Source organism: Anomaloglossus baeobatrachus, chromosome 4, assembly GCF_048569485.1.
Source record: "Anomaloglossus baeobatrachus isolate aAnoBae1 chromosome 4, aAnoBae1.hap1, whole genome shotgun sequence".
In the NCBI taxonomy this organism is placed as follows: domain Eukaryota; kingdom Metazoa; phylum Chordata; class Amphibia; order Anura; family Aromobatidae; genus Anomaloglossus; species Anomaloglossus baeobatrachus.
In genome coordinates this window covers 686,713,583-686,740,766 of record NC_134356.1, presented here as the reverse complement: position 1 = coordinate 686,740,766, position 27,184 = coordinate 686,713,583, and the positions used below count along the sequence as shown (strand labels likewise).

Here is a 27,184-nt window from a genome sequence, read left to right as displayed (position 1 = left end):
CCATGTTTTGCTGCAGTACCATCCACAATAAAGTAAAAAAAAGTGGGGCAACGCACACCTTTGGCTTCTCCTGAGTCTCCACCCCATCCAATCATTAAACACATACTCCCATTCATCATATGGAACAACAATCCTATCTAAAAGCACAAAATGTTATTAGAAGAGCATTTTTTGAAAACGCGATCAATGATGGAAGAAAACTAATTATTGACGAATTTTGAGGAAACTGCTCAGGTTACCGAGCCCAAGCCGAACAGGCTATGGCTCGTACCAATTTTGAAATTGGCAATCCTCTATTGAATGGGTTTGCTCATGTCTATTGCTGATGATGCCATCATCAACATGCCTATTCTGGTCATCTACATGCTGGTGCATACATTGAATAGTCTGCGGGAGGAGGTGGTAGTCCTAGAGGAAGAGGAGGAATCAGATAAGTATGAGGAAGGTAAACCATTACCTGTAAGGCCTGGACAGTCGTCACACAGGCAGGTGCCACAGGAATGTGGAGTCCATCGATCAAGGTGGGCTCATGGTAACAGACAAACTGGTTTTGAAAGTGCAGTAGCTGAGAAACAAATGGAGAAAGAAGAGGTAATGGATGCAAAGAACTCAGGGAATGAAGAAAATATTCATCACGTCTCTGTTGTCTATGGTTGGTGAGAGGGGCAAGAGGAGCGTGAACTTGGACTTCATGGAAGTGTCCGACACATGACTGCCTTCTTACTGCACTATCTGCAATATGACGTCTGCATTGTTAGGATTAAAAATAGTGCTGACTACTCGGTTTCCACTCTGTTGGATCCATGGTAAAAGAGTAAATTTATCAAGATGCTTCCCTCCCTGGAAAGAGATGCTCGGATCCTGGAGTATTAAAACAAGCATGTAGACCATCTTAACAGTAGTTTTCCACAAGACAGAAGTGAGATACACAGCGTGCATCACAGTTCTAGAATTCCAACCACAGGAATGTTGCTTCGCCATTGGAGAAACATTAGCAGCAGCACTTCAAGTGGCAGAAACAATTTCTGTGAGGTTCGGCACACTTTTTTTAGACCATTCTATGCAAAAGCAGCACATTGCAGAACTTTGGCACATAGTGAATAACTGGAGAGGATTGCACAGGAGTATCTGGAGCAAGAGTGACCTGACCTCATCAGTCATGCATTAGAGGTTTTGGCCTGCCCGTCATCTAGTGTTTTCTCAGAACATGTTTTCAGTGCTGCAGGCGATGTATTGACGGATAAGCATATCCAGCTGTCCACTAAAAGCTTAGACCGCCTTACTTTCAAAAAGATGAAAAAGTCTTGGAAGTCCAATGACTTTGCTATCTCAGTCCCAGACTGTGCAGACTAGGCTATGGTGTAGTGCATGTGGTCTGGGAGCAACAGCTCTATGCCTGTCTGTCATCTTACTGTCTAGGTGAAAGTAGAAGTGTTGGTTCAGGCCTTGCTACAGGGCTGGACCCACACATCCATGTTGCGGTGTTCTACTATTTGTAGTTTGTGCCAATTGCTGCCCCTTTTCCTGTTGTCTAACTTTAATTTTTGGAACTGTTGAGACTCCAAGAAGGGTCTCCAAATTGTCTTTTGCTTGTACTCTCAGGGATGTGGGAGTTAGAGGCCTAATTCTGTCACTCATGCACCTCTTGATTTTAAAATGGAAATGCCTGGACACATCCTGTGTGTTGCAAGAACCATACCTGATTGCTGTGCAAAGACACTATGGAGCAATGGGGGGGGGCAATTGACTCTACTCCACTGCTGTCTGCCTGAAATATTTTAAAAGTCAAGTCTTCAAGATGAGTCTCCAATTTGTGTCTTGTCTGTACTGGCAGGGGCAGGGGAGCAACAGGCCTAATCTGGTCTCTTGTCCACCATGCCAAGTAAAAGTTAACCATTTAAATAGGTATAACTGCTGTGCAAAGACACTATGGAGCAATGAGGGAGGCAATTGATGCCACTGACCTGCGGTATGCCTGCAATGTTTTTAAACGTCAAGTCTCCAAGATGGGTCTCCAATTTGTTTATCTGTACTGGCAGAGGTGTATGAGCAAGAGACCTAATCTTTTCACTCATCCACTTCTTGATTTTACAATGGAAATACCAGGATACGTCCTGTGCATTGAAAGAACCATACCTGACTGCTGTGCAAAAACACTATGGGGCAATGAGGGGGGGAATTGATACCACTCTACCGCTGTCTGCCTGAAATTATTGAAATGTCAAGTCTTCAAGATGGGTCTCCAATTTGTGTCCTGTCTGTACTGGCAGGGGTGTTGGAGCAATAGGTCTAATCCACTCACTCATCCACCATGACTGCCAAAAACCTGACAGTGAACCATCTAAACAAGTATAACTGCTGTGCAAAGACACTATGGGGCAATGAGGGGGGAAATTTATGCCAATGTTCCACTGTCTGCCTGCAATGTTTTCAAATGTCAAGTCTTCAAGATGGGTCTCCTATCTTGTTTGTACTGGCAGGGTTATGGGAACATTAGACCTATACCTGTCTCTCATGCACTTCAATATTTCTTATGTCAATAGTCAAGGAAGCTAATGGCTATTTCACAACAGTGGCGCTGCACTGTAAAACATGTTTTTGCTGTTTTGGAAGCTTTTTTACTCCCCTGAAGGTGTTTTCGCTGCCTTAGGGGTACTTTGCACACTACGACATCGCAAGTGCGATGTCGGTGGGGTCAAATTGAAAGTGACGCACATCCGGCGTCGCTGTCGATATCGTAGTGTACAAATCTTTTTACATATGATTAACGAGCGCAACAGCGTCGTTATCGTATGATCGGTTTAGGGTCCAACATTTCCATAATTTAGCAGCAGCGATGGTACGATGTTGTTCCTCATTCCAGCAGGCAGCACACATCGCTGTGTGTGAAGCCGCAAGAGCGAGGAACATCACCTTACCTGCGTCCCGGCTGCAATGCGGAAAGAAGGAGGTGGGCGGAATGTTTACATCCCGCTCATCTCCGCCCCTCCACTTCTATTGGCCGCCTGCCGTGTGATGTCGCTGTGACGCCGCACGACTCACCCTCTTAGGAAGGAGGCGGTTCGCCGGCCAGAGCGACGTCGCAGGGCAGGTGAGTGCATGTGAAGCTGCCAGAGCAATAATCTTCGCTACGGCAGCAATCACAAGATATCGCTGCTGCGACGGTGGCGGGGACTATCGCACTCGGTATCGCAAGCATCGGCTTGCGATGTCATAGTGTGCAAAGTACCCCTTAGGTTTGGCCTCCCTTTAAATCCAATAGGGTTCAAAAATGTTTGACGAACCATTTGGCGAACATCAGGAAGTTTGCCGAAGATCGGAGAACCAAACTTTGAAAGGTTCGCTCATCTCTACTTAGGGGTGCTTCACACACAGCGAGCTCGCTGCCGAGATCGCTGCTGAGTCACGCTTTTTGTGACGCAGCAGTGACCTCATTAGCGATCTCGCTGTGTGTGACACTGAGCAGCGATCTGGCCCCTGCTGCGAGATCGCTGCTCGTTACACACAGCCCTGGTTCGTTTTCTTCAAAGGCGCTCTCCCACTGTGACACACAGATCGCTGTGTGTGACAGCGAGAGAGCGACAAATGAAGCGAGCAGGGAGCAGGAGCTGGCGTCTGGCAGCTGCGGTAAGCTGTAACCAAGATAAACATTGGGTAACCAAGGTGGTTACCCGATATTTACCTTAGTTACCAGCCTCCGCAGCTCTCACGCTGCCTGTGCTGCCGGCTCCGGCTCTCTGCACATGTAGCTGCTGTACACATCGGGTTAATTAACCCGATGTGTACTGTAGCTAGGAGAGCAAGGAGCCAGGGCTAAGCAGTGTGCGCGGCTCCCTGCTCTCTGCACATGTAGCTGCATTACACATCGGGTTAATTAACCCGATGTGTACTGTAGCTAGGAGAGCAAGGAAGCGGTGTGCGCTGGTAACTAATGTAAACATCGGGTAACCATACCCGATGTTTACCTTAGTTACCAGTGTCCGCAGCTTCCAGACGCCGGCTCCGTGCAAACGCAGCGTCGCTTGCACGTCGCTGCTGGCTGGGGGCTGGTCCTGGTCGCTGGTGAGATCTGCCTGTTTGACAGCTCACCAGTGACCATGTAGCGATGCAGCAGCGATCCTGACCAGGTCAGATCGCTGGTTGGATCGCTGCTGCATCGCTAAAGTGTGAAGGTACCCTTACAAATGCTTGTTTGTTGATTATCAACTCATCCAAATAAACCTATACAATGATGCTTGCAAATGCATATTTTATGCCCATAATGCATTTTTTCTTATTTTTCTTTCCATGAGAGTACATGACTTGAGTGATCTTGGGGACAATTATCTAATTACTATTATATTTTCTCAGTGGAGTGAGACGCAGGAGAAAAAAATTCCCAAAGTCACCTCCATTCACTTTTGTATAAATAGAGGTTCTTCTTATAATACTGATTGTGGCTGATAACCGCACATCCTGTCATGTTGGTTCATTTGCAGAGTTTAATTTTCTTCAAAATAGATTTAAAAATACCCTGTAAATATATTGGTCATTTTTTCTCTTCAGTAGAAAAATATGGACAACCCTGATGTAAGTACTGTCACAAACCCTTTCTGACATTGAGGCTAATAGCGGTCAACGTCCTCATTTATCTACATGCCAGTATTAGAAATATATAGTGTAATCACAGTTATCTAACATATGATGTGATGATGAGATTCAGAATAAATCTTTACTTATCTAGTAGTTTGTCCTCGTCTTCATGAATCAGTAATTACAGGCATTGAGTAGCCAAGCTCAGTGCCTAATTTTATGAATTCTTAACTCATCATTAATATTGTAAATGGTGGATAGAGAGGAGGAACGTCAGAAGACTTAGCATATCATATAAATAACACAGAGTGCATAAATCACAGTTCATTTCCTTGTTTTTTTATGATAGTTTTGAGTCTTAAACTTGAGTCTTAGGGGTACTTTGCACGTTGCGACATCGCTACTACGATATCGTCGGGGTCAAATTGAAAGTGACGCACATCCGGCACCAGTAACGACGTTGCAACGTGTAAAGCCTAGATGCGCTGATAAACGATCACAAAAGTGTCATTTATCAGCGATCTGTGTAGTGTCGGACATTTCCATAATGTTGGACCGATAGGTGATACGATGTTGTTCCTCGTTCCTGCGGCAGCACACATCGCTGTGTGTGAAGCCGCACGAGTGAGGAACATCTACTTACCTGCATCCCGCCGGAAATGCGAAAGGAAGGAGGTGGCGGGATGTTTACGTCCCGCTCATCTCCACCCCTCCGCTTCTATTGGCCGCCTGCCGTGTGACGTTGCTGTGACGCCGCACGACCCTCCCCCGTAGTAAGGAGGCGGTTCACCGGCCAGAGTGACGTTGAAAGGCAGGTAAGTGCGTGTGAAGCTGCCGTAGCGATAATGTTCGCTATGGCAGCTATCACAAGTTATCGCATGTGCGACGGGGGCGGGGACTATCACGTTCGGCATCGCTAGCATCGGCTAGCGATGTCACAGCGTGCAAAGTACCTCTTAGCTAAAGCTTTCAAGACCTGTTTCTCAAATTGTTTGTTGATTTTCTATATCTTGCTCTAATTGTTTTGTACATTATGTGGATACATTATTGTGTCCATTGCACATCGCACCTGCAGTAGCTTTGATAACAGCCCATACTAAATCCATATGAAATAGAAGAAATTCCAGCGTCTCCAGGTGAATAGGAGAGTATTAAAAGTGAATATTTTTTATTACATCCTTAAAAACATCCATCATAAGTACAAAAAGAGGCAAACAGGATAGGACAGAGAATTATTCCTACGCGTTTTGACCTGTTGAGGTCTTAATCATGGAATGTCCATAGACATCAATATGGAGTTATCCCCCAATTTGCGTTTATAACAACTCCCACTATTCTGGGAAGTCTTGCGACATGATAGAGTGTGTTAGGGGGAATTTTTGCCCATTTATAAAGAAGAAATTTTGAAATCGCCATTCTAGTTCATTTGAATGGTGTAGAATGAGGTTGAGGTCTTAGTTTAGGTCAGCTGGTCAAGTTCTTCCCCATCAAACTTATCTAACAATATCTTTGTGAACCTTGTATGTTGGTCATGCTTGAACAGAAAAAATGCCTTTTACAAACTGATTTCTCTTAAAAAAAGTAAGGAGTCTGAGTTGACCACTAAAAAATATGCCCATAACATTATCACCATTCCAACAAGTTTTATAGTTTGCTCAGTGCAATCAGGCAGGTAACTGTAATGCACACTATAGAGAACACATGAAAAATAACGTAAACTAAGTTCTCACTAAAAACTATTCCACTTGACCCAACTAGTTCATATAGAGACTGGAGGTCCCAGCTGCATAGTCCCTAAAGGCCAATGTGCAGACTGAAACAACCCTAATAGAATGCCTAAGATTACTTGGACATTTGCTTCTTAACCGACCATGAAAGGAATTACGTAATTTCTTGAGAATCCGATTGAAGGTGAAGAGTAAAAGTTACGTAAACAAAACAGTCTGTCAGGAAAAGCACTTGGCAGATAGGCTGCAATTTCAAGTACTTTAGAAATATCACTAACAGGATATGTAAGTCCGGGTAAGCTTTAAATAGCTGCACCCGCCGGGTGATAGGGCAGATTAAATTACAGCATTGAAAACACCTGTTGGCAGAAAGGCAATGAACACAAATAAAGTGTTCAGAACCAGGACAGCAACCAAACCTGATTGTGGATCACAGCACAGGAGACTGCCGGAATAAATCCAAGGCATAACAGTAACATTCTCCAGGCATTGCATCTGGCACTTGACATTGTAAGGTTTGCATAAAACTGCTTGGCAGCAAAAACTCATACCATGAAGCTCCAAACAGAGGATGTTTTTTGTTGACTTTAATGCCATAGGATTTTTGGACTCTGCAGTTATAGTGTCATGAGTATTGGAGACTTTTGTGTACTATGAGTCCCAGCACTTGACAATGTTGCTCTATCTTCACGTGGTCTTCCATTAATAGCTGAATTGCTTTGGTTCCTTATACTTTTCAACAAGGCTATTCACAGGTGCAGGTAGAATGATTAGGTGTCAAGAATGTCAGGATCTTATTTTTTTCACCGGTTGCTTCTATTACAAGACCACGCTGGTATCAGTGAGCTCTTTAGAATAAGCCATCCTTACATGAACATTAGTAAACACAAACTACTTGGTGGGAGGCTTAACATCCTATACGTGTGCCAATAGGACTATAGTAAAAACTAACTCAATGATTGGTATGTGTGTCTCAAAACGTCTGATCATATATAGTCTTTTATCTATATTATTGAGCTTCTGGAAAGGATCATGGTTAGACTTGATAAAAGCAAAAAGAGAGTTACAGCATACCATAAATTAAGTACATCCTGCAGATTTTTGTAGATCTCTTTATGGGACAACACTGAAGATTTGACACTTTGATTTAAAGTAGTCAGTGTACAACTTGTATAACAATGTGAACTTGGTTTACCTTCTAAATAAATCAACACACAACCGTTAATGTCTAAAGAACTGGCAACAAAAGTGAGTGCAGCTCTAAGTACAAAATGGCCAAATTTTGCTCAATTAGCTTTTTTCCCTCTCCTGTGTCATGTGACGTATTAGAGTTACAAGATCTCAAGCGCAAATGAGGAGCAAGTAATTTAAATTTGTTGTATCACTAACACACTCTCTCATACTGATTACTGGAAATTCAAAATGGCACCTCATGGCAAAGAATTCTCTAAAGATCTGAAAAAAAGAAATGGGGTTCGTAATAAAGATGGCCACTGTTCTGCACCACAGTTTCAGGGTATTAGCAATCTTCTCATAACCTAGGCCAAGACCATACAGTGGTTTAACAAGACAGGTTCCACTCAGAAATGGCCTGACCATTTCGTACCAAGAAGATGAATGGAGATGCTCAGCCTCATATCCAGAGGTTTTTTCAAAAAAGACATATGTGTGGTGCCAGCTTGCAATAGAGGTTAAAGGAGTGAGGGGTCTGCTTTTCAGTGATCAAACAATATTCTGCATGCTGCATGAGATCGGTCTGCATTGCTGTTGTCACAGAAGGGAGCCTCTTCTAAAGTTGGAGCAGTTCCTGATGACAAGCAGACTAAGGACATGGTGTCATAATTCCCCTGTGCAGAGCATCTTACACACTATGAGCATCTCTGCTGTGCTTACCTGGTATTGAGCTGTCAGTGTAGATTAACAGCGCTGGCTTCCATTTTGGTTCTGGGAGGTGCTGGTGGCTCAGGTGTTCCATATTCCCTTGAATTGCTCTGCTTTTTAACTGAGAATGATCTCCCAGAACCCTGCCAGTCATACATTTTGGTTGTGAGTAGTGCTGTTGGGTCTGCTATTCCTGTATTCAGATATGTATTGCCTGACCTTGGACTGTTGCTTGACTCCCCTCTGCCCACTCCCTGTTCTTGACACGATCTCCCTGTATCCATTACTTGCCCACCTGGATTTTTGATCCCAGATTGTGACCTGACAATGCCTCTGTTTTCTCCTGAAATCTTTATGTGTCCTCCAGTTACCAGACCCCAGTTTCCCTGACTACTCTTCCATTCGTACTACCCGTAAGTAGTAACTAGCATCACATATCTATTTGTCGTGCCCCAGGGCCGAGGGCACTCGGAACTGGGCCGGACTAGTCCGGGGATGTCAGTGGTGGCGGGGGTCCGGCTCCGTGAACCTGGCGGTGTCTCAATAATAAAGGGGAGATGATGATGATGGGAGTTATAGTTAATATTAAGTAAAATTCATTACGACACCTGTTGATTGCGGCTATGGGGCCGCGCTGCTGGACGGGACTCCAGGGCCAGGTGTTATGGCAGCTGAGGTGTTTCTTGCTCCCCACAAGTGGAGCCGTATCCCAGGGCATCTGTTAGGAAAGTCTATGATGGAAATGAATGGGGCGCAGGAAGAACCAGACAACACGAGGCATCCTATAGCTGCGTATACATTAAATGGAAGTAAACTCGGGACTACAGAACAGGACAAAGATCGGGGTATTCTCATTACAAATAAGCTGAGCAGCAGCACTCAATGTCAAGCAGCAGCTGCTAAAGCAAACAAGATTTTAGGGTGTATAAAAAGAGAGATTAGATCCCGTGATCCCAACGTATTGTTACCCCTCTATAAATCACTTGTAAGGCCACATCTGGAATACGGGATCCAGTTTTGGGCTCCACATTTTAGAAAGGACATTCAGAAGTTAGAGTCAGTTCAAAGGCGGGCAACTAGACTATTACAAGGAATGGAAGGCCTCCCATATGATGACAGGTTGAAAAAGTTAGATATGTTTAGCTTAGAAAAAAGACGTCTCAGAGGAGATCTCATTTATATGTATAAATACATGTGTGGTCAATATAAAGGACTGGCACATGACTTATTTCTTCCAAAGACAGTACTAAGGACCAGGGGGCACTCACTGCGAGTGGAAGAAAAGCGATTCCAACAGCTAAATAGGAAAGGGTTCTTTACAGTTAGAGCAGTCAGACTGTGGAATACCCTACCACAAGAGGTAGTAATGGCAGATACTATAACAGCTTTTAAAAAAGGGCTGGATGATTTCCTCAGTACACAAAACATTGTTGGTTATAAATTACTTAGTGACTAAATGTAGAACTGGTAGAGGAAGATTGAACTAGATGGACCCAGGTCTTTTTTCAACCTAAGTAACTATATAACTATGAGTCAAGATGTTTAACTCACAGTCTGTTTCAAAACTGCAGCTAACCGGTTTCCCTGTGGTGTGCCAGGATTCACTGTTGTGGGCCTCCGTCAATCCTGAGCAGATCATGGGTCAGTACCGGTGCACCTCTCAATGTTCCTTTCCTGGCCGTCTCTTAGCGCTGACCTTCGCTGAACTGTCCTGCACCTCCGCCACCGAGCCGCGACTAAAGGGTGGCTGACCGTGGTCCTTTTGAAGCTCCCCCTTGCAGAGGATGGGTGGCAGGTTGTGGCCTTGGATGCCTACAGCAATTACCGAGGCCATCGGATTGCTAACAGAAATGTTTTTCTTCCTTTTGCCTGGGGACTGTCCCCAATATTGCACCCAGATTCCTCCACCCCGGTGTTTTTGGTGGAACATGCCCACGGAGGCCTCTCACAATTCCCTGGCACTCGGGAACCCCTTCTCTTGGTGTCACTTGGGTCTAGCAGGACCCCAGGGTCTTCACCATGAACCACAGCTTCTTACTCCTTCTCACTGACTGACTCCTGTAAACTGTCACTCACTTTGACTGAAAACTCACTCCAACTAGAACTAACTGGTTCTGACTGGTTCTCTTCACTACTACCTCCCACACTCCCTCTGCCAGGCTCCACCCCTCCAGGATAGTGAATGGGACTTAAGGCTCCATAACCAGGTATACTGGTCGCTGCTTCTCAGCATTAATGGAGTACCTGCCTTAAACCCTGACCCAGTGTGTGACCTAACAATTGGTGTGTGCAGGTTTTGTCTGTGAACCGGCAGATGACCCCTTTCTTACCCAGGATGGGATACCACACCTTTGGCTGAGGTGCAGAACCTCTGTGGTGATGGAAGCCTCAGGGGAGCCATATATTACTGAAACCATGTTCTTTAGTTTGATGATACCAAGATAAAGTTATTTGGTTCCGATGGTTCAAGTGTGTGTGGTGGAAACAAGGAGAAGAGCACAAAAACAAGTGTTTCTTGTCTACAGCCAGGCATAGTGGTGGGAGTGTCATGGTTTTGGGCTGCATGAGTGCTGCTGGCTGTGGGAAGCTACAGTTCATTGAGGGAACCATGACTGACAACATGTGTTGTGACATACTGAAGCAGGGTATGATCCCCTCCCTTTGGAAAAGGGGCCACAGGGCGATATTTCAACTTGATAACCCACAGCACACCTCCAAGACATCCACTGCCTTGCTAAAGATACTGATGGTAAATGACCTTGACTGTCAAGACCTAAACCCTATGGAGTATCTGTGGGTCATCCTCATATGGAGGGTGGAGTAGTGGAAAGGTCTTTAACATCCAACAGCTCTGTGATGTCGCCATAGAGAAAGGGGGAGAATCCCACAGCTCCTATGAACCTATTGTGAACTCTATGCCCATGGGAGTTAAGGCTGTGCTTGAAAATAATGGTGACTACAGAAAATATGGACACTATGGGAATGTAGGGCATTTTCACTTTGAGTATACTCTCTTTTGTTTCATGTGTATTAAACTTTAATATAAGTGTGTTGAGTTATTTAGAGGGCACCAAATTTGCACACTATTATACAAGCTGCACACTGACACTGTACATTGTATCAAAGCGTCAGTTCTCCAGTGGTTAAATGGAAAGAAAAAACTTAAGGGGTGTACTCACATTTGTGATATACAGTTGTCGCGGGCGGGGAGGAGGGTGTCAGCACACCGCGCTCACCCCTTCTGCTCGGGTCCGGCAGCTGCTCAGTGGTGGCTCGAGCTGTGGGCCGGATCCCAGGGTTTCTCGAGCGACACTCCTCGCCCGTGAGTGAAAGGGGATTTGTGGTTGGGTGTGGGGGATTGTTATAGTTCGTGACGCCACCCACGGCTGTGGTGATTTCACCACCGCTGCTCAATTCGGGGGTCCCAGGGATGGTGATGCGGAGCAGCCAGGTGTTGTGTTGCCCCTCCGTGGGTAGGGGTTGGTGATCCCGGGGCCCGGGGGTGGAGAAGGAGGTGCGGGGCCTGGAGGGCGCAGGGACGCGGGGGCAGCGCTGTGCCTTGCGGCACTGTGGTACTCACTCAGCCTGAGACTTGGACACAGTTTGTACGGTAAACCAAACGGCTGGTAGGACGGTCCCACAGACGGCTGCACCTGCACTCCCGGTAGTTGACGGTGATGTCCCTCTTCCTTGCACCTATGGTTGACTTGTGGTAGCGGTGGATTCCCTTCGGTTACCCGCTCCCCGACTGCAATCTGGGCCGGAGGAGCTCTACACTTTGCCCGCAGGCGCTGGCCCTGAGAAACTGGTTCCTTGGCGGTGGCGGTGTCTCTCTGCTTCAGGTTGGGCTGTTGCCTTCAATCGGGACTTGGTTGTTGGGGGATCTACGTCCCCTTCACTGACGGATTCGGCAAATTTGGCGACTCCTAGCCTTGCCAGGGTCCGAGAGGCCCCTGCCCTGGTGCTGACTGTCCTTCGGAACACTGCTCCAGACCACCGGGCACACAGCCAACGGGGTCCTTCCAGGAACTTCCAAATGGTCCCCCTCCAGACAGTCACCGCCGTCGCTGACCTTGCTGTTCTGGCCCTACACAAAGCTGGACCCTTCAGGCTTTCCTTCCTTCTTGTCACCTCACTTGCTTTCCTCCTTTACCACTTTTCTACTTTCACTTAGTTGTTTACTCCTTTCTAGCCCTCAGCTAGACTTCACTCTTGCCCTGCCTGGGCTACTCTCCTGTTCACTCGTTCATGTCCCTTCCTGGACTGCCTGGTACTTCCTGCCTCCAGAGCTGTGATCTCCTTGGTGGGCGGAGCCAACCGCCTGGCCCACCCCCTGGTGTGAATCATCAGCCTCTGGAGGAAGGCAACAAGGATTTCTGGTTAGCTGTGATGTGCCTACCTGGAGTGTGGGGTGTGGTGGTGTTGTGACCTGTGACCCCTGGCTTGCCCAGGGCGACACATTCCCCCTTAGCAAAATGCAGACCGTCCACGGGCTGCCGTCCTACACCGGTTTTATTTTTCTGAAAAAGGGGTAACAAGGTTAAGCAAACAAGAATAACATTTTTAATAACTTCTTCCCAAGACGGGAGGCACATTTACTTTTAACGTTGCAACGGTTTACGGTTACGGTTTCCGCTCTCTCCCACCCAAGTAACCTGGCCCTGATGCTGCCCCTAAAACCCAGGCAGCACCCCTTGACCCACAGTCCAGCACATGGTACCTGAGCTGGATCTGTCCTTCCCTCCAGAGGGTAGCCACCGGTTCCTTTGGCGGCTGGGCCCCAGCCTGCTCTGCTCAGGGCCCTCCCTCCAACCTGCCTCTCCGGAGGTGGCATTGCGGAAAACGGTAACGGTAACCAACATATTTACAAGCCACTAACGTCTGTGCTTGCCCTGCAAGTTCACGGGCTTGTCCATCGATAGTTCCCATGCATTTTTAAACGGTCCCCACGGGGACAACGGTGCCGGCTCCTGCCGGTTCAATCACAAGCAAATCAGGTTAAACTTCGGTTAATTTTCATTTTCCTTATCATTCTTTCCAAAACTTTTAAATAAACAACAACTACAACCACTCCTGCACTTTGCGGACCCCTTCTACTCATAGAACGGTCTCCCTGTACCTAAGTGGGGGTCTACCTAGGTTGGACCGGGTGGACCTTCGGGGCCCAGTGTCAGTGTTGCTAGACAGTGGGGTAGAGGGAACATTCGGTTCCTCCTCCCTGCTATGGTGTGGAGCAGGCGGAGGTGTAGGGGGACTGGGTACAGGTTCGTCCCTGGGCACTGGCACTGGTTCTGGCTCACGGTTAACCGCTTCCACTACTTCTTCATCCACGGGTTGTGGGAACAGTATCACTGGAAGTATCACCGCGCCGTTCTGTGTAGGCCAGTTTGCTGGGAAGTCACCCATCACAGTGTGGATTACCTCTGCCGCCTTTTCCACTGGTGGAAAAACCGGTACTTCAGCCTCTGCTTTCAACGCTGGGGGGCATTTTTTTAGATGGTCCCGAGAAACGGTGGCCAGGGTGCCCCCTTGGTCACGACTGATCTGGTAGGTCTTCCCATCGTCCCACTCTGTGGGTTGTACGACGTAAGGGACTTGCTCCCACTGGTCATCCAGTTTGTGGGCTTTTCTCTTCCGTTTCAGCACCACATCTCCTGGCTGGAAAGGACCTGCGGGCGCCTTCTGATTGAACCGGTGCTCTTGCTGTTCTCGACTCCGACTGAGGTTTTTCTCCACATACTCCTGGATTTGTCGATACTGGCCCCTCCTCCGACTTTCCCACTCTGCCGTTGAAGGGAGTGCTTCCGGGGCCTCCAACCCCATTTCCAGGTCCACCGGCAGGCGGCCAGGACGAGCCCTCATCAGATACGCTGGGGTGCACTTGGTCGAGCTGGACGGGATATTATTGTACATGTCGACCAAGTCGGGTAACTTTTCTGGCCACATGTTCCGTTCTTCCAGCGGTAGTGTCTTGAGGAGCCCCAGGACCAAGTGGTTCATCTTCTCGCACATGCCGTTGGTTTGGGCGTGGTACGGAGTGGTCCGGATCTTCTTGCAGCCGTACAACTGGCAGAATTCGTGAAACACTTCTGCTTCAAAAGCCGGGCCTTGGTCAGTCAGCAACTTCTCGGGGTACCCATGGGATCGGCAAAAATAGGCCTGGAACGCTTGGGCAGCGGTTCGACCAGTCAGGTCCTTAACAGGGACTACCACCATAAATCTTGAGTAGTGATCTACCATGGTCAATGCGTAGGTGTACCCACTTCGGCTAGGGGTGAGTTTGACATGGTCTAGGGCGACCAGCTCCAGTGGCTGATGGGTGACTATAGGGTGTAACGGTGCCCTCTGGCTATTCTCGTCCTTTCTTCTCAGCGTACAAGGACCGCACTCTCGGCACCAGGCTTCCACCGATTCACGCATCCCACTCCAATAGAACCGCTCCCTCAACAGCATCTCCAGCTTCTTCCACCCGAAGTGGCCAGCACCATCATGGTATGCCTGTAGGACAGTAGCGACATCAGCTTGAGGAACGATTAACTGGCATATTTTCTCATGGGTCTTCGGGTTGATCAGCTCACGGTATAGCCTCCCTTGGTGTAGGTAGAGCCGTTTTCGTTCTTTCCACAGGCGTTGGGCTTCGGCTGGAGCGGCAGGGTCTATCCCCATAGCACCTTGTTCCACCAGGGTCTTGACAAGGCGGACAGCCGGCGCTTGGTCCTGGGCGTCTTGCCACTCTTGACTGGGTCGCGGGTCCAGATCCACCTTTTGCTGACATACTTGTACCCTCTCAGTAGGCGGCTGGTGAAACGCGGGCAACTCAATCTCCTCGAGGTCATCATCCTCGCACCCCTCTTCTGACAAATGGGGCATCCGGGAGAGTGCATCTGCATTGATGTTGACACGACCAGCTCGGTACTTTATGGTGAAATCATAGTTGGCTAACCGGGCTACCCACCGCTGCTCCAGCGCGCCCAACTTGGCCGTGTTCAGGTGAGTCAGCGGATTGTTGTCCGTGAATGCGGTGAATTTTGCTGCCGCCAAATAGTGACGGAACCGCTCCGTGATAGCCCACACCAACGCCAGTAGCTCGAGCTTGAAGGAGCTATAGTTCTCAGGGTTCCTTTCGGTCGGCCGGAGTTTTCGGCTGGCGTAGGCAATCACCTTCTCCTTTCCCTCCTGGACCTGGGATAGGACCGCTCCTAGCCCCACGTTACTGGCGTCCGTGTGGAGGATGAATGGGCACCCATAGTCAGGGTACGCCAGGACCTCTTCTCCGGTCAGGGCCGCCTTCAACTGGCAAAAGGACTCCTCATGCTTGTCCTCCCACAACAGTGGGGCTCCGATGGGTCTACCACCTTTGGTCTGTCCCACGAGGAGATCTTGCATGGGGGCAGCCATCTTCGTGTACCCCTTTATAAAGCGCCGATAGTACCCCACCAGACCCAGAAACTGCCTTACCTCCCTCACTGCAGTTGGTCTCGGCCAGCTTTGGATGGCAGTGATCTTCTCAGGGTCGGGGGCGACACCATCCGCACTCACCACATGCCCTAGGTACTGCACCCTGGGTTTCAGCAGGTGGCATTTTGAGGGCTTCAACTTCATCCCGTACTTGGCAAGGGACGCGAACACCTCGGCCAGGTGCTCCAGATGGGCCTCATACGTCTGGGAATAAACAATCACATCATCCAAATACAGCAGGACGGTCTCGAAGTTTAAATGTCCCAGACAGCATTCCATCAACCGTTGAAAGGTCCCAGGGGCATTGCACAGCCCAAACAACATGCTATTGAATTCGCAGAGCCCCATCGGGGTGGTGAAGGCGGTCTTCTCCCGGTCCTCTGGAGCCACGGCCACCTGCCAGTACCCGCTGGTAAGGTCAAGGGTCGAGAAGTAGTTTGCAGTCCTCAGTGCGGCCAAAGACTCTTCAATACGCGGTAACGGATAGGCATCTTTATGGGTTATCTGGTTGATCTTCCGGTAGTCCACACACATCCGCATGGTACCATCCTTCTTCTTGACCAGTACCAACGGAGCGGCCCAGGGACTACAACTGTCCCGAATAACCCCCGCCTCCTTCATATTCCTCAACATGTCCTTGGCACACTGGTAATGTGCAGGGGGAATAGGTCTGTACCTCTCTTTGACAGGGGGATGTTCACCTGTGGGAATGTGGTGTTGGACCCCCTTGATCTGCCCGAAGTCTAGGGGGTGCTTACTGAAAACCTGTTCGTACTCCTGCACCACCCTGTGTACCCCTGCCCTGTGATGTGTAGGGGTATCATCAGTGCCTACATGTAGCTGTTGGTGCCACTCGCTTATGTCCCCCTGGGGTGGGGGAGTGTTGGTGGCAGGTTGGAGTGTGGATGGACTGGCTTCATGGATAGTGTGAGGGTCCAGGGTAAGCAGCTTGGCAATGGTGGCATACCGGGGAAGCCTGACTTCTTCCTCTCCACAGTTCAACACTCTCACAGGCACTCTCCCTTTCTTCACATCCACCACCCCTCGGGCGGCCATTACAGTGGGCCAGTGCTCGGAAGGCATGGGCTCCATCATTGCGGGATAGTCACGCCCCTGAGGCCCTACTGCTGCCCTACACCAGATCATCATCTCACTCCTAGGGGGCACAGTCAATGGAGCAACATCCATCACTCTCACTCCACCAATCTCCCCTCCTGTTGAGCTTACATGCTGGCGGTACATCAGGGCACGGATTTCACGCTGCACAGCCCTCTGCCGGCTCCCCGCCGCTGTGGCGGCCAGCTGTTGCAATAGGGTCAACACATCAGCCATGCAGTGTTCCATCACATTGGTTCCCAGCACTATCTTCGGGTTATGATCACTAGGTTCATTCATGATCACAATCATACCCTGGTGTTGTAGTTCAGCTTGCCCCACTGTCATAGCCACTTGTTTATACCCCACCTGGGTCAATGGAAGTCCATTAGCGGCTATCAACGTTATGCTATTGTCTGGGGGCGCCAGCTCGTCTATGGCCCAATACCGCTGGTACAACTTGTACGGTATAGTAGTTACCTGTGATCCAGTGTCCAAGAGAGCCATCACTGGTATGCCGTCCACAGCCACGGGGATGATAGGGCGGGCCCCGATATATTGGTCTCGCCAGTCCGGGGGGCCACGATGTTCTACTCCTGAGGATTGGCCCGGGGCCCCAGGGGTTGCTCGTTTAACGGGCACTGTCGGTAGTAATGGCCCGGCTTACGGCACTTGTAGCAGATTGGAGGTCTGCTCCGCGGGTTGTTAGCACTTCTCTGCTGCATCCAGGGAACATCCTCGGGACTGTCGGCAAGCTGTATCTGCGCTGGAGGCTGAGATCTGGTCAAAGGTTGCAGTGCAGCAAGGATTTTGGCAAGGTCTCCGTCCATGCGACGGACCTGGGCTGCCAACTCTTCGACTGTGCTGCTCGGGGCTGCAGGCATTACAGAGGTTGGCTTGGCTGAGGCCGCCACAACAGGAGCTGTCTCGACGGGCCACGGGACGGGTTCCAGAACTTCAGCAGCTGGGGGCTGTAGTGCTTTGATAGCCCGCTCTTTTAACACCGCAAAGTCCACATCAGGATGTTCCAGGGCCCACAGTCGGAGTTGTTTACGATCCTCAGGGGACCTCATCCCCTGCGCAAATTGCTCCACCAGCATCTTGTTGCTATCCGCCTCAGTAATAGAGTTCACCCGCTTCAGCGTGCGGAGGGCGGTCTGCAGACGTAGAGCATAGTCCCGAATGCTATCCCCGGCTCGTTGCCGGCACTGGTAAAACTGCATCCTCAGCTCGGCTTCAGTCCGGGTCTCGAAGGCAGTCTGTAGCTTCTCAAAGATGGTGGCTACAGAGAGCCGGTCCCCCTCGGCCCAGGTCTCCGCTTCCTGCTCCGCCGCACCGGTTAGCTGGCCTAGCACTATCGCCGCTCGTTGCTTATCAGTCAGGGGGTACAGCTCCAGCAACGGGTTAAGCTTTTTCCGGAAGGCCTGTAGGGCATCCGGTTTCCCATCATACTGCGGTAGCCAGGCAGCTCCGGGCGCATAGGGCAAGGAAAACGGCATGACCTGAGCGAGCGCGGGGGCCGCGGCACCTCCCGCCGGTACAACCGGGACTTGGGCAGGCCCATTCCCATCCACGGGTGCCGCTGCGGCTGCGACCACCGCTCCTCCGGTGGCTCCGTCGGGCGCAGACATCTTGTTTTCGTCCCCCTTAGCTCTTTCCGGCCCCTCCTCTCTCGGGGCGGGGTTTTGGCCTTCGCGCCTCTACTGCTCGAGAAGACGCTCGAGCGGGAACTTTTCGCGCCAAAGATGGCGACTTCTGCAATTTTTCTGCCGGATACCTCCGGCGGTAACAAGGCGTACCTCTACCAGATGGCAGAGCGGTAAGATCCTGTTCGTGACGCCAAGTTGTCGCGGGTGGGGAGGAGGGTGTCAGCACACCGCGCTCACCCCTTCTGCTCGGGTCCGGCAGCTGCTCAGTGGTGGCTCGAGCTGTGGGCCGGATCCCAGGGTTTCTCGAGCGACACTCCTCGCCCGTGAGTGAAAGGGGATTTGTGGTTGGGTGTGGGGGATTGTTATAGTTTGTGACGCCACCCACGGCTGTGGTGATTTCACCACCGCTGCTCAATTCGGGGGTCCCGGGGATGGTGATGCGGAGCAGCCAGGTGTTGTGTTGCCCCTCCGTGGGTAGGGGTTGGTGATCCCGGGGCCCGGGGGTGGAGAAGGAGGTGCGGGGCCTGGAGGGCGCAGGGACGCGGGGGCAGCGCTGTGCCTTGCGGCACTGTGGTACTCACTCAGCCTGAGACTTGGACACAGTTTGTACGGTAAACCAAACGGCTGGTAGGACGGTCCCACAGACGGCTGCACCTGCACTCCCGGTAGTTGACGGTGATGTCCCTCTTCCTTGCACCTATGGTTGACTTGTGGTAGCGGTGGATTCCCTCCGGTTACCCGCTCCCCGACTGCAATCTGGGCCGGAGGAGCTCTACACTTTGCCCGCAGGCGCTGGCCCTGAGAAACTGGTGCCTTGGCGGTGGCGGTGTCTCTCTGCTTCAGGTTGGGCTGTTGCCTTCAATCGGGACTTGGTTGTTGGGGGATCTACGTCCCCTTCACTGACGGATTCGGCAAATTTGGTGACTCCTAGCCTTGCCAGGGTCCGAGAGGCCCCTGCCCTGGTGCTGACTGTCCTTCGGAACACTGCTCCAGACCACCGGGCACACAGCCAACGGGGTCCTTCCAGGAACTTCCAAACGGTCCCCCTCCAGACAGTCACCGCCGTTGCTGACCTTGCTGTTCTGGCCCTACACAAAGCTGGACCCTTCAGGCTTTCCTTCCTTCTTGTCACCTCACTTGCTTTCCTCCTTTACCACTTTTCTACTTTCACTTAGTTGTTTACTCCTTTCTAGCCCTCAGCTAGACTTCACTCTTGCCCTGCCTGGGCTACTCTCCTGTTCACTCGTTCATGTCCCTTCCTGGACTGCCTGGTACTTCCTGCCTCCAGAGCTGTGATCTCCTTGGTGGGCGGAGCCAACCGCCTGGCCCACCCCCTGGTGTGAATCATCAAACTCTGGAGGAAGGCAACAAGGATTTCTGGTTAGCTGTGATGTGCCTACCTGGAGTGTGGGGTGTGGTGGTGTTGTGACCTGTGACCCCTGGCTTGCCCAGGGCGACACACTGTTACTTCTCCAATTGAAACAGATGCTATGTTGCTATATGCATTATTATAACTGTACATTAACATGTCTCCTGAGTACATTGAGAACATACTAATGCAACATAGTACTTTAATGTGAAATGCATGTTGGTGTCTGCCCCATGTGTTTTGGTTTCTGTTGCTGGACTGTGCTACCCCTTTGCTGTGGGCAATAGAGGAGAAAATAAGGTGCCTCTGTTATTACCTGTAACTTGGTTGACATCCAATGAGATTAAACAGAAATTAAGTGGAGATTCTATCGCGGAATTGCGGCTCCAGGTCTTGGAGCTGACCCGAGGTATGGCTGCTCTGACCAAAGTAGTGCAATCTCAGCAAAGGGCCCAGCAATTGGTTGGCAACCAATGAGCTGGCCTCTAGTGTTGATGACCTCCTCTGGCTGTGGCAAGGAATAAACTCGCTGTCCCAGGTTCCTGATCATTATGACGCCAACGGGCAGCCGATTTGCTACCACTGTGAGCAAGTGGGGCACTACGCCTAAGGATGTCCCATGAGTGGAAAGAATGTGGGGGCAGGAACTAACCCTCAGGAGCCAACAGCCAAAAAGGAGTAAGGTGCTGATATAAAGGATGTAAATAGTTGATTGGTTCCTGAAGATTAATATTGCTTTAAGTGATAACTGTTGTGTTAAAATGGACAACTGGGCCACTGGACTAGGTGTGGCCTGGACTACCATGTACATAGTCAGCACCTGTTGTGCTCCCTACCAGAATTAATATGACCACAGGACCTCAAAACCTGTTGCGTATGCAGAAATAACAAAGAGTGGTCTGGAATGCTCTGAAGCATGCCCAGAGCCTACGTTGGGGGTTTGAGGCAGGTCCCCCATATTGCTGTCTACTTTTAATTCGTGCACTTGGTCGGGGAAATGCAAGGTGCAAAAAGCTAAATTTTTATAGTATTTTATAGTGCTAAAAGTTTTATTCGTCTCAGTGTAAATGATGTAAGAGTTTGTAATGTTTATGAAACCATGCGTCCCATAAACGGAAGAAATGTTAATGTTTTACAGCATAAAATTTTGCAGTCATAACTGTATTGTTTTCTTTCCAGCCTGCGGACGTGCTGGTATTCACTGTGGGGGAGTGTGGTGCCCCTGATGCTTCAGTCACCACAGGGTACTGCACCTAAGCTGAGGTTCGGTATTCATCCCAGGTACGAAGGAGGTCATTGCCGTTAACCACCACAATCCACACAACGCATACCTAGTTTCCCTCCCACTGGAACTGTGTTAGGGTAGGGTCCTGGGGGTGGCCATCACAAGGTATGGGACCTCCAGCCCACTAATTCAGCAACCCGGGGGGTTGATCATCTTCTAGGGGGAGTGAGGTGACAGAGATACACAGAAACAGACAGAAAGAGGAACAAGTCGCAGACGGTCGCTGAGGAGAAAGCTGAATAATAGCACCCTCAGGACCGAGCGCAGAAAGCAGGGTGCAGACCCTAGGCTGCATGGGTACTGCAAGTCCCACCAGCAGAATCCATAGGGCAGGAGACTGCAAGGGCGGCTTTGCACGTTGCGACATTGCACGTGCGATGTCGATGGGGTCAAATCGAAAGTGACGCACATCCGGCGTCGCAGTCGATATCGCAACGTGTAAAACCTTTTTGATACGATGAACGAGCGCAAAAGCGTCGTTATCGTATCATCGCTGCAGCCTCCGACATTTCCATAATGCCGGTGCAGCGACAGGTACGATGTTGTTCCTCGCTCCTGCGGCAGCACACATCGCTGTGTGTAAAGCCGCAGGAGCGAGGAACTTCACCTTACCTGCCTCCCGGCTGCAATGAGAAGGACGGAGGTGGGCGGGATGTTTACATCCTGCTCATCTCCGCCCCTCCACTTCAATTGACCGCCTGCCATGTGACGTCGCTGTGACGCCGCACGACCCGCCCCCTTAGGAAGGAGGCGGGTCGCCGGCCAGAGGGACGTCGCACGGCAGGTATGTGCGTGTGAAACTGCCGTAGAGATAATAATCGCTACGCAGCTTTCACTAGATATTGCACATGCGACGGGGGCGGGACTGTCGCTGCAGCATCGGTAACAAATTGTTACCGATGTCGCAGCGTGCAAAGCCCGCCCAAGTCTCCTGGCCCACAGAGTGCCTGGGGCTCAACAGCATACTAAAGTCAGGAGCCATGACAAAAGAGCTGCACCAGTAAAGGACTTGCACTGCCTGCTATACGGGTGAGAACAGGAGCCAATGCAAGGCAGAGGATCTCAGCATAGCTTCAAGCCGCAGGGGCCTACACATCACAGCGCAAGTAGGAAGGACTCACAGGGAGAAGCTCCGGCCCTGACCTCCAAACTACTCGGGATCGGCTGATGCCCTTGGCAGCGGAGCCTGGTACTCCAGAGGCGGTGATACTTCATTGAGTAAAGAACTTTGACTGCAACCCCTGTTTCTTCCAATCCTTCCCGCACCTTACACTTTGCCTTAGCTGCACAGCAGCAGGAAACTACTTACTTCTCCCAACACCCTGGGGCCTGAGCTCTGCCTGTGGAGAACTGCACTAACCGAGCTGAGCTACCATCTGCCCCAAAGGATACCTCCCACAGCAGTGGCTCCTATGTTAGCCACAAACCACAGGTGGCACCACGAATACAAACTTTTCTCCCCTGTAAATAACCCTTCCGTCTTTATTGACACCGCCGGGGTCACGGAACCGGGCCTGGCCACTGTGACAAGTGACCCCCTACACCGGCCCGGTGATGAGTAAACCCCTAAGACCCCATGGGCCCGTCAAATTCTGTGTTTCGGTTTTGTGTTCCTTTTGCTGGTAAACTCTGAGTGGGGCTGCTGATTTTTATGTTCCTGTATTCCCGCTCCACATTGCAAGTTATTAAGCTCAGCTTGCTTGGCATACATCTCTGCTCCTTGTTGTTCTCAGGGAAGTCAATGTTATTGTTCGAGTTTGGCCAACCGAATAAAAAAATGAAAATAAAAAAAGTTAAATGGAAGCAAAATGGTATTTAGAGCAGAGATATATACTTACTGAGTTTCCCGCGTGGCTGTCACAATTCTTCCGGGTCCACTCAGTAGATCTCATGCATATCCACTGCTTACCCCTCCCACTCTCTGTGACAGTGTCTGTAATTAGTTGCAGTCACACTGCCTGTGTGATGGCATCTGTGATTGGGTGTACAGTGTAAAAATAAATAAGACAAGATAATGCACACAGCTGGGGGCTGCAGCCTTTAGCCGTCTGCTTTATCTGTGCTGGATATCAATCTATGGGGAGACCCTACAAAAAAATTTCCAATTATTTATTTATTTTTAAACAACACAACAAATCACAGATGCTGGCATGCCGGCAGTCTGCAAGCAATTACAGTCACTTTCACAGTGGGTGGACAGTGGAAGTAGTGAATATACATGAGAGTTTATTATCGGACCTAGAAGCAGTGTTACAGACGCGTGGGAGAATCGTTAAGTATTTGGGTATATGCATACTTCAGCACACATTGCATCCTTGACACAGTGTGTCCTGCCCTGTGGGGCAGTGAGTGCTGTCCACAAGAGACCACAGCTGTCCATGCCCATGATCAGGGTTTTTGCCGCTGCGGTGTTTCTCTCTGTTCTCCCTGTGGAGGACACTTGTGACTGTGCAGCATTAAATTTACATGCTTCACCTCGGGAAGCCACATCACACATCACATGTCAGCTTACCCTGTGTTAAAAACAAGCACAGTGGGCAAGGGATTTCTAGAAAACCTATCCATTGTGCTTGTAGTGTACAAGGTAGCATTTTGGACTATGCAAAATGCTACATTTGTATGAAGCTGTGAACCCTGATGGTGGGCATGCAGCTTAACTGTCCTACTCTAATCTCTGTATTTCTTCCTTTTACAGCTCCTTAGCCTTTAGGTTGCTTTTAAACATCAGTTTTTTGCCGTCAGGCACAATCCGGCAAAAATATGCCGCCGGATCCATTTTTTCCCCCATAGATTTTCATTAGCGCCGGATTGTGCCGGATGGCCTTGCGATTCATCCATTTTTTGCCAGATCCGGCAAAATGTACTTGTCCGGCGGCTGGATGAAACGTTGTGAATGTTTTTGTGTCCGGCAAAAAAAACGGATCGAGCCGGATCAGGCGCCATACAGCGTGTTTTATAGTGGAAGCCTATGGATGCCGGATCCGGCGTAATGTGGCAAAAAACTGATCCGTTTTTTTTAACTGAACATGCTCAGTATCACACCGGATCTGTCAAAAACTGAAGGAACTGATGGAAAAAACTGATGCAACTGATCCGTTTTTTCGCCGGATCGTGCCTGATGCCAAAAAACTGATGTGTGAAAGCAGCCTTACTAACACCATTTCACAACACACAAGTTAGGTTTCGCATAGACTTATATGGGGTTCGATGTCAGGGCTCAAGTTTGGGTTCAAATTTGGTACCGAACCTGACTTTTTTTTTTTTACGTCTGGCCAGACCGGCCGAACCTAAAACTTTGCACATTCACCCAACTCTATATCTAAGCACTTTATAAATGAAATTTAGGTGGAATCCGGTTAAATTACAAAAATTCAAATGCTAAGTACAAAGTGTGTTTATTAGATTCATGTGTTATAGACATGATTACAAACTGTTATGCGTATTAATAATTATATGAAGATATCCAAAAAGCAGGACTTAAAATGGCGCTTGCACTGTGTACCGCACCTATATCTGCATTCAGGCATCATAAGACTCACAAGACATTCTGGCACTTTCCTGTGATAAGTGAATCATGCTGACTTTGCTTAATATAAAATGAGGAAACACGTATACAGTACATATATATCTCAGAATAAGCTCTTTTACAGTTTACCCAATAGGAGACATGTTACGTATTCTTGGCTCTTAGCCAACTGATTTCTTTAAATGTATCTTAACTTCCGCAATTAAACCAGTCATATTTTCAACCTAGATTTGTGCACACATCACTGGTCTCTGGATGAACGGCATAGCATGCATGCTGACAAAGGACTCATATGATTTGGAGGCAGACGGGTTTAAGATGTAGATGCATAACTTAGATTGCATCACCGTAAATAATGCCCCCCTTAACAAATGTGTATAGGATGCTATACTGCTCTGTCTAATGTTGGTAAATGGAGAATTCAGAATTTTGTACCTTTCTGCTTCAGGAGAGTTTGGAATATATAGACTTAAGCTGAATAAGAGTTTTGATCACAGGTTTCTAGTATGTTCTCAGAAGCAGCACCTACATTATATTGTATTATGATTTCCTTGATCAGCTGAATATTACATCTCTTTGGTGTTGGTGCATATCATTATAAATTATGACTTGATGTTGATAGAGTGTAAATAGTGTTCCTTGCTTTTTCTCTTCTATGCACAGGAAGGGAACCGTACCATTGGTACAGATTTTTTCCTCCTAGGATTTCAAGCCAGTAATTATTTAAGAATTTTCCTCTTTTGTCTTTTCCTGCTGATTTTCTGTGGGACGGTATGTGGGAACCTCCTGATAATCATGCTGGTGTCCATTAACAAGAACCTCCAGACTCCAATGTATTTCTTCATCTCACAATTGTCTGCAAGTGACATCTTGTTAACCACAAATATTGTCCCCAAGATGCTTCAAATTATTGTGTATAATGGGGGAATAATTACCTTGATTGGTTGCATCACCCAACTTTATTTCTTTTGTGCCTCCGAAGCATTTGAATGTCTTCTCCTCACAGTGATGTCTTATGACAGATATGTGGCCATCTGTAATCCCCTCCGTTATGCTACAATAATGACAAGGACTTGTTGTATGAAACTGGCCATCATCTCTTGGAGTTGCAGTTTTTCTACGACATTGATTGAAGTGGTCACAACAGGAATGCTAACTTTTTGTGGTCCCAATATCATTGACCATTTCTTCTGTGACATGAATGCTCTACTGGACATCACCTGCTCCGATACTTCCATTGTTCACCTTGAAATCACATTGGTAGGCACTCCATTAATAATCATTCCAACCATAATAATAATCGTATCTTATGCCAAGATTATTGCTGCTATATTAAGGATCCCATCCAGCACCGGTAGACAGAAAGCCTTCTCCACCTGCAGCTCCCACCTCACCGTGGTCTCCATATTCTACTGGACATTGTTCAGTATTTATGTTTTCCCAACACAAGAGCAAACCATGAATACGAGTAAACTCCTATCCCTGCTATATACTGTATTCACTCCTTTCATCAACCCCATTATATACAGTCTAAGAAATAACAATATAAGTGAAGCTGTAAACAAAATAATACATTTATAATTTTTTTGTAAATTTGTAGCTTTATTACATTGTATTCAGCGATAAAACAGGATCCAGCTTAAACCCGTCCTGCAGTGTTCCTTTGACATTTTTTACTTTATGTTTTTCTAACAATGTTTTTGGGTTGTTTATTTTTTTGAGAAATCATCATTTCTTTCCATAAGCCAATAGTACTCATGAAAATATGAAACTTTGTTTTATATCATATTACAGAAATCTGCTTCTTTCTTCTTCTGCACTGATCTGTCAATCTCGAAATTCTCAATTCAGTTGTAAAATTTATCTTGTAATATACCAAATAAAATATTGTAAAATACATTCTATGTTGAGCGTAATTTAAATAAACTTTAGCTTACACAAGTTTTTTTCATCCAAATTTCTTTAGGTTATTCTACGTTTAGAGTATTAAAAATATTTTATTTATTCATATTCTGAAACAGGTATTTGAGTTTTGAATTTTGTATTGATGAGCGGTGACTGTGGCAGATTATGTTATACTCAAAGACAGAATTCTAAAATATAGATATAACATTAGATAAAAAGGAGCAATCACTGATGGAACATGTTATTAAATCAAACTATGGATTAGTAGAGTGCTGTCCAGAATCCCAGAGTGTCTATCGGTCATATCCTCCTTCTTCACATGATACTTCTTAAAATCAAGTGCACAACACTGAACTTGTGATTTTTCCTCCATATAACTCCTCTACCAGACCTATCTATCACAATAAATGACACAACGTTATACTGGAAGTCTCCTGCCTCTTGGTCACAGAATCCTGGCACAACCCAGAAGACTTAAGTTTCATATCAATGTTGGTGTCTCAACATTAAAAATCTTTCCAAGGATACAGGGGTACAATAACATCAATTGCCCCTTCCCATAGGGCTTTAAAAATCAAGGAAAGATGGTCCATGCAAGACACAGGCCTGTGGCCCAACATTACAAATAGTAAAAAGAAGACATGCAACAGTGACCGGTCTAGGCCTCATGGTCACAGAAGCCTGGCACTACCCTCAAGACATAAGCTTCACCCTATT

At 48.3% G+C, this 27,184-nt stretch overlaps 1 protein-coding gene across 1 annotated transcript; it reads left to right on the top strand.

Moving 5' to 3' along the window:
* The first annotated feature begins 363 nt into the window (after window positions 1–363).
* On the top strand, window positions 364–26,143 carry LOC142302869 (olfactory receptor 10A7-like). The gene is made up of 2 exons (XM_075343976.1): window positions 364–591; window positions 25,196–26,143. The coding sequence occupies exons 1-2, from the start codon at window positions 364–366 to the stop codon at window positions 26,141–26,143; spliced, it is 1,176 nt and encodes a 391-aa protein (XP_075200091.1).
* Window positions 26,144–27,184: the final 1,041 nt, after the last annotated feature.